The sequence below is a fragment of the Pithys albifrons genome, chromosome 18, assembly GCF_047495875.1.
Source record: "Pithys albifrons albifrons isolate INPA30051 chromosome 18, PitAlb_v1, whole genome shotgun sequence".
NCBI lineage: Eukaryota > Metazoa > Chordata > Aves > Passeriformes > Thamnophilidae > Pithys > Pithys albifrons.
The window spans coordinates 10,298,917-10,306,567 of NC_092475.1; the positions used below are offsets into that span (position 1 = coordinate 10,298,917).

Genomic DNA, 7,651 nt, shown 5'->3' on the forward strand with positions numbered 1-7,651 from the left:
CTTCGCTTCGGGGGCGCTTATATAAAGTTGGAGAGGGCGATGCGTGTGCGTGGCACTGGGGGAAGCTGACTGCCTCGACATTTGCTACGGGACGGCAGTGGGCAAAAAGGGGACTTTTGTTATATTTAGAACAAAGGGACGGGCGGGATGTCCCCGAGTCCTTATCCTTTGTCGGCTGCAGAGGCCGCAAATGATGGGGGGGGTTGGGAGGCACACACACAAATAAAATAGCTAAACAGATAAAGAGGAGGCGGCGGTGCGGGAGGGGGGAGCCCTGGAGCGCCCGGAGGTGCGGGGCTGGGAGCGGCGGCCGCTCAGCTGGCGCTGCGGAGCTGTCACGGCCCGTCCCCGTCCCCGTCCCCGCCCCCGCCTCGCCGCCGCCGCCGCCCGGCCCGGCCCGGCCCCGCCGCTGCGCTGCCATTGGCGCGGCCGCCGCCGGCCCCGGCCCCCGCCGCGCTCTCGGCGGGCACGGCCGTATAAGAAGCCAAAAGGGGCTGCGCTGCGATCACAGCTGCACAACGAGCGCTGGCGGCGGCAGCTACAGCAGAGACCTGGGCTGCGCTCGTCCCCCCACTCTCCTTTTTTTTTCTTTTTTTTTTTTCCCCCTCCTCCTTCCCCTCCTTCCTCCACCTCTTCCCTCCCCTTCCCCTGCGCTGCCAGAGCCAGTGAAACTCCCGTGCAGAGCCCCGCCGCCGCCGGTATCCCGTGCGCTGCCCCGGCGCTCGCTCGGGCTGGAAAGTTGCGGCAGGCTCCAGGCTCGGCTGTCGCGGGGAGAGTGCTCCGGACTTACAAAACCCGGCCGAGGGCACGGGCTGGGCGTTTGCACCGACATTCTTCTTCCTGCACAGACCCGAAGGCAGCATCTTTGTTTTGTTTTGCTTTTGCCCTTCCTGCTACCGCTCCTTTCTCCCTGCGACCGGGCGCCTCGGAGCCGGGAGCTGCCGCAGCCCACGGTGCGGGACGAACGCTGATACCGAAAGCAGGAGCCAGCCCGGAGGCCCTGGGGACCGACTCGTCCCTGGCTTTGTTGCTCTGGACTGAAGAAGCCCCAGAAACCGGGAGAAGGGGGCGGCGGTGAAGGGGGAGCAGAGGAAAGGAAGCGAGAGCTGAAAGCCAAAGTTGGTTTGGAATAGGGGAGCGCGGCCATCCCTCTGCCAGGCTGTGCGCTGGGGTGAGGTCTCCAGCCCCCTCCGCCGGGAGAGGTGCCCGCAAGACAGCGATGGCCGGAGAGCTCAGCATCGGAGCCGAGCTGCCCACTAGCCCGCTGGCCATGGAGTACGTCAACGACTTCGACCTGATGAAGTTCGACGTGAAGAAGGAGCCCCTGGGCAGGAACGACCGCTCGGGCAGGCACTGCACCCGCCTGCAGCCGGCCGGCTCGGTCTCCTCCACCCCCATCAGCACCCCCTGCAGCTCCGTGCCCTCCTCGCCTAGCTTCAGCCCCACTGAGCAGAAGACCCACTTGGAGGACCTGTACTGGATGGCCAACAGCTACCAGCAGATGAACCCCGAGGCGCTGAACCTCACTCCAGAGGATGCAGTCGAAGCCCTCATTGGGTCCCACCAGGTGTCCCAGCAGCTTCAAGGCTTCGAGAGCTTCCGGGCCCACCACCACCACCATCATCACCATCACCAACACCACCACCAGTATCCCGCAGTCACTCACGAAGACCTGGCCGGCAGCGGGCACCCTCACCATCACCACCATCATCACCACCAGGCCTCTCCCACTCCCTCCACCTCCTCCAGCTCCTCCCAGCAGCTCCAGAACTCGCACCAGCAGCATCCCCCCTCCAGCAGCGTGGAGGACCGGTTCTCAGATGACCAGCTGGTCTCCATGTCTGTGAGGGAGCTCAACAGGCACCTCCGAGGCTTCACCAAAGACGAGGTGATCCGCCTCAAGCAGAAGAGGAGGACCTTGAAGAACAGGGGCTATGCCCAGTCCTGCAGGTATAAACGTGTCCAGCAGAAACACCATCTGGAGAACGAAAAGACCCAGCTCATTCAGCAGGTGGAACAGCTCAAGCAAGAAGTGACCCGGCTCGCCAGAGAGAGAGACGCCTACAAGCTCAAGTGTGAGAAACTTGCCAGCAATGGCTTCAGAGAGGCCGGCTCTACCAGTGACAACCCGTCTTCCCCTGAGTTCTTCATGTGAGTGCTTAACAAAAATAATTAAAAAACAAACAAAACCCCTTCACCCCCCAAACCTGACCCCAGTCACCTTTCCCCCCCGCTCCCATCCTCCTCTGACATCTCCATCCATCCGTCTGCGTGACTAGAGAGAAAGAAGGAGAGAAAAATAGACTTGATTTTTTTTTCAGCATCCAGTCTTCTAGAGTAGCTGTGGGAAAAGTAGGCTGGGGGTGGGGATGGGAGAGGTAAAGTGCAACTTTTTGACTTTCGTGTGTGAGTTAGAGACAGAGGCAGAGGAAAAGGAGAAAAGGACAAGTGAAGCGTTTTATAGATCACTTGATTGCAGAGCGAGATGGACTTTAAAAGAATAATAATAAAAAAGGACAATGAACAAGCCATCTATAACATACTGCCTGCTTGGAAAGAGAGAGGACATATACAGCACCATCTCATGCACAATTTACCTGCTTGGAAAAAGAGAATAAATAAAAAGGACAATATATGCAAACTCTTCATATATTGCCTGCTTTGAGAAATAAGTTACAGGACTCAGATGGGACATTCAATCTAAAAAAGAAAGAATGAAAGAAAAAAACTCATCAGTTTTATTGCCTGCTTGATTATATAGAAAAATACGAAAATCTGCATTAAAAATATTAATCCTGCATGCTGGACATGTATGGTAATAATTTCTATTTTGTACCATTTTCTTGTTTAACTATAGCATGTTGATCATTGATCATAGATTTCTGTTGTGTTTTGTTTCATCAATAAGAAAAGCATCACAAGTTATCAAACTTTTACTGCTTGTGCAGTTTTGTTCGTTGGTTTTGCTCTTGTTTTCTTTTATGGTTGTTAGCTTGTAAATATCTGCTACTTCAAACCGCACAGGAAAAAAATACACAAAAAACAAAATAACATTTCAGCAGGCTGGTTATACGGTTTGTTTGGTGTTAAAGAGATACTTAAGGAAAAAAGTTATGGGCATTTTGCATTAGAAAAAAACCAACTTTGTATATCTGGTGCACTTTTAAGTTGTTTGTTTGGTTTTTTTTTGTTAGTTTTCATTTTGGTTTTTGTTTGTTGGGGCAGAAGCAAAAACGCCTGTATGGTATTGACAAACCTAAACTTCACAGGGAAAATCCCCTCATCGGTCACTAGAACCTACTCCATGCCTTAAAGTGGCAACGAAGCTCTTTCCTTCAGGACAATCCCAGCCTGGAGTGGTTAGGCTTGGCCATATAGTTTTCCTTCTGATAGTACACTCAGGAAGCAAAGGACGGACGAGATACCAGTTCCTTTTAAAAAACAACTGCCCCTTGATTTTCGGTAAATAAAGAGAAAAAACAACCCCAAGCCCTCCTCGTTAGGAGTCAAGTTGCGACAGCAGCGAGGGCTCCGTGTCGCCACTGAAGTTGGGTTTCTCAATGGCAGCAGCAGATGAGTGAGCTGGGAAAGCATATAAAACTAAAACTTTTTTTTAGAAGACATACTGCAACTTTTAAGTGTATTCTTTTGCAATGATTTGTAATCTGCTTCTCTGCTTCCCTATGCAGCAAGTGAAAGTTTTAGTCAAAATTTATTTGCAGTTGTATAGTATTAGTAGTTTCGAGTCTTATGGGTGTTTTTATCACTTTTTTTTCCTCCTGCAGGTCAGTAAAAGGATTTACGTTGCACTGACAAAAATACCAAAATGAAAACTTATTTTTTAGTTTCCTTTTAGGATAGCTGGCACTGCTGGCCGGATGCATTTTAAGTTTGTATTAGTTTATAAATTAACAGTAATAACAAGATTGTAATGAACAGCATGGTGCTTGCAGTTTTAAATATTGTGGATATTAGTCATGCATCAGAAAACGATCTTTGGTTTTTACTGATTCAACTGTGTTGAAATCAAAACATTGCAGCAGCGGAAAAAATTGTTTTTATTTCATGTAAAGTTCTGAAGGGATCAATTTCAAATCCTGCTTATGATATGAAAAATATTAAAAAAACCTGGTCTATTGTAGTTTTATTCAGACTGGTTTCTGTTTTTGGTTATTAAAATTGTTTCCTATTTTGCTTATTAAAATCATTGAAATGGCATTTCTTGGAGGGACCTGCTTCTCTGACGTCTCGTGTTCCGAAAAAAAAAAAAGGAAAGAAATAAAAAGTTGTGGCCCCCTCCCCGTCCTCGCACTGCTGCCGGAGCTGGGCTTGCGGGGGGCTGCGGTACGGGGGGGGCGCGGAGCTGCTTTGCCCACTCGGGAACGCTGCTGCACGCAGGGAAGGAGCGTTCAGCCTCGCACTCTGCTCGGCTCAGAGCTCGCCCGTGGCAGGGAGAGCATCACCCCAACCCCCCCGGGGAAAGTGGAGCTGCGGGAGCCCCGCCGGGCCCGGCTCTGGCGGCGTGTCCACCCCTGGCGCTCCGCTTCCCCCGCCGGCAGCGGGAGTGTCCGGCCTCAGTCTCCCCCGGGCTGAGAGAGCGGGGAAGCGCTAAGGGCAGGCACTTTTCTTTTCTTTTCCTTTTTTTTTTTTTTCTTTTTACCTTAGAAAAGGAGAGAACTTGAGCAAGTCTTTCTGTTTCCCGGCTCCTCTGGGATCCGGGCTGGCCATTTTCTGACACTTTCCTCCTGTCCACCCTCCTCTCTGCCTGCACACTTTATTTGCACACTTTATTTACTCTGGCTTTTTTTTTTCTTTTTAAAGAGAAAAAGAAAAAGCATGAGCAATGAGTAGTTCCGAAGACTTTAGATGCGTGAGGAGAAGGGGACATATCTGTCCCCGCCATCCTGCAGGGTTCAGCACCTCACAATCCCATCACCGTCCATCAGCTGTTCTCAAGGCGGAATAACCGCACAGCTCCCTAAATTGAAGCAGAAGGACGTTAAAAATACCACCTGCTCCTTGCCTCCCTTTTCCTTGCAGAAAAGGGACTCCCAGAGCGAGATCGCAGCGTGTCTGAACGCCGCTGCTCTCAAAAGTGTGAAAGTAGTGTTGAACTTTAAATCCCTCCTATAAACAAAATCCAAGGTACCACACAACCAGAAAGAACAGTTTCTCTCTGCCCTGCTTCTCTTCCCAGCAGCAGCGAGAGCTACCCTTGCAGGGACAGCATAAAGCGCGTTTGGAGAGCAAACCGGTTAAGGACAGAGTGTGGAAAAAATAATTTAAAAGCAAATACCGTAACTTAAAACAACCCCCCCTCTTAAATCGCAGCCGCATCTCTGCCTTGTCAAAGCCAGCTGGGCCAGCCACTGGGCTGAGGGAGCTTGGAAGGGGCCAGGGCCCGTCCCAGCCCCCCGGCTACATGAGTCAGGCCCGAAGAACAAGCTCGTACCCTGCTGCTCTGCCAAGGGGGGACAGGAGTTTGCAAAGGAAAAGGCTGGGAGAGCCTGGCTTTCCCTGTATAGCCTCCCCCCTTGCCAGTAAATGCTATGGCTGCAGAAAGCCTGAGAGGAATATTGTTTGTGGGAACTGCCACCGCATATTAATGTCCCCTCATGCATGCATTGAATAAATCACTAGGCCTAATTGAACAACAACAACAAAAACAAAAAAGTAGGAAAAACAGGCCTTAGAAAAGCCCTCCAGATTCCCACCGCAGAACGGTGTCAGCGGCGGGGCAGCCCCGCGGCACGGCCCGGGCGGCCGGGGCTCTGCTGGCCCGGCCCCGCTCCTGGGCTTTAATTTATTGCTTTTAAAAGGAAAGAGAAACGCAACTGAGCCCCACCGGCGCACGGCTCGGGCCAGTGGGACCGGAACCGGCGGGTGTCGGCTCAGTAGGCGTGAGAGGAGCAGGGTCCGTGCCGTGGGGTCCCTCCCTCCCGGCCGGGGGTCGAGCCGGCTCCTCTGCCCTCACAGGCGGTTCCGGGGGAGATCGACACGCGGAGGGGGACAAAACCCACTCGCACTTGTGCTCGGCCCGGCCTGCGGCTGGGCAGAGCTCTGCCCCGGCGGCGCCGGCACCGGGGCCAGGCAGCCCCGCGGGGTGCCGGGGCTGGCAGCGCCTGCCTGTACCCTGCTGCCTGTTCCTCCAGGGAAACCCCGTCAGGGAGGGGTGACCCCCTCCCCTTCGTTCGCCCATTGCCATCCACGAATATCGACTTTTATCTCTCGCCGTTCATCACACAAGGGCAACCACGGAGAGCAGCTACTTGAAAAGAAGGGAAAACTCCTCTTTCCCCTCTTTTTCCTCCCGGGAGCGGCCTGCCCGTGGGATGCTCCCCCAGCAGTGCGGGGCTGCGCGGGTCAGCTCGGGGCCGTCCGCCCGGGGCTCCCCGCTCCCCCCGGAGCGCACAGAGAAGCTGCGTGCCAGCTGCGGGGGATAGAGCATCGTTCCTGCCGAAACCCCTCTGCTCCCCCGTCTCCGAACGTGCTGCTTTGACTGCGGGTCCTCTGCCCGTCCTTTGCGCCACATCTCCCCACACACACCCCGACCGGGGTCATGGTCCAGCTCCGCGCCCGGGAGGTGCAGCAGCCCCGGCCGGCCTGGGCTTCCTCGGGGGTCGGAGGAGGCCGGGAGGCGGCAGCTACGGCCGCACACCGGGGCTCACGAAAGCCACGGCTCGGAGGGGTCGGGCTCTGACCACCTCCCGCTCCGGAAACCGTCCAGGAGACCCGTCACTCTCTCTCGGGGCTCTCCGGAGCGAAGATGCTGCAAAGTGCCTCCGAAAAAGCCAAGTGTAGCTGTCCCCATCCCGAGTCACTCGTTGCAGCCTCGGGGAGGATGGGGTCGGAGTGTCAACGAGACAGGACCGGCCCTGGACTGGGCCCGGGCTCAGAACTCGGACGGGCCCATGCACTCCGGGCTGGAGCAGAGCCCCTGGGTCTCTGGGATGCGCTGGGAGCAGAGGTGGCCGTGCCTTTGCCGGCGGTGGGAGCCCCCGAGAGCAGCCCGACGGGGACAGGCGGCTGCCCTGCACCCCAGGGATGGACGGGGCATGTGATGGAAAAGTTTTGCACCGCTAAATTTGTCTGCCGTACGACGGTTCACTATGTGATCTCGTGTAATGCTGGAGGACGATTCCCTAAGTGAAAATCCTGATCTCTCAGTGTTGCAAGAGCTACTGCTAACAGCCGGAGCGAGCTGCGCACCCCCCGCCGAGACAGAGGTGACGACCGGCTACGGCTGCTCCTAAATTGAACGAGACACTCAGACAGGAAACACAATTGGCAACAGCCCCCCCTTCCCCCATTTACTGACACAGAGCTTACAGACTATCTCTGCCAACCGTTTAATAGACTCGTCTCAATATTCCCTTCCCTTCTCCCCTCCAGGAGAGTGTATAAAGCTGATTGTCTTTAATTCCAAAACAGAAACATCTAAGACTAAAAAGACTTTTTGAACTAAAGATAGAAACATCACTCTAAGACTTTCCGGAGATGCTGAGCGGCTGCTGCCGGCCGGCAGATGAGTTGCTCCGTATTGAGGTGGGCAGGCGAGATGTGTTATAAGGATGAGCCAGGGGCTTGCGAGATAACTGTTCCCAGCTGGTTTAGAGTTTAATTTTTTTTTCCTCTTTTCCATTTTCCCCCC

General features: G+C 54.1%; 1 protein-coding gene across 1 annotated transcript; it reads left to right on the top strand.

The window, feature by feature from the left end:
* Positions 1 to 431: 431 nt before the first annotated feature.
* On the top strand, positions 432 to 4,218 carry MAFB (MAF bZIP transcription factor B). Its single transcript, XM_071572984.1, has one exon. It carries the CDS (start codon positions 1,220 to 1,222, stop codon positions 2,153 to 2,155), a length of 936 nt encoding a protein of 311 aa, XP_071429085.1. The 5' UTR covers positions 432 to 1,219; the 3' UTR covers positions 2,156 to 4,218.
* Positions 4,219 to 7,651: the final 3,433 nt, after the last annotated feature.

Coding starts and splice junctions, on each gene's coding strand:
- MAFB (XM_071572984.1), top strand. CDS start 1,220: ATGGCCGGAGAGCTCAGCATCGGAGCCGAGCTGCCCACTAGCCCGCTG.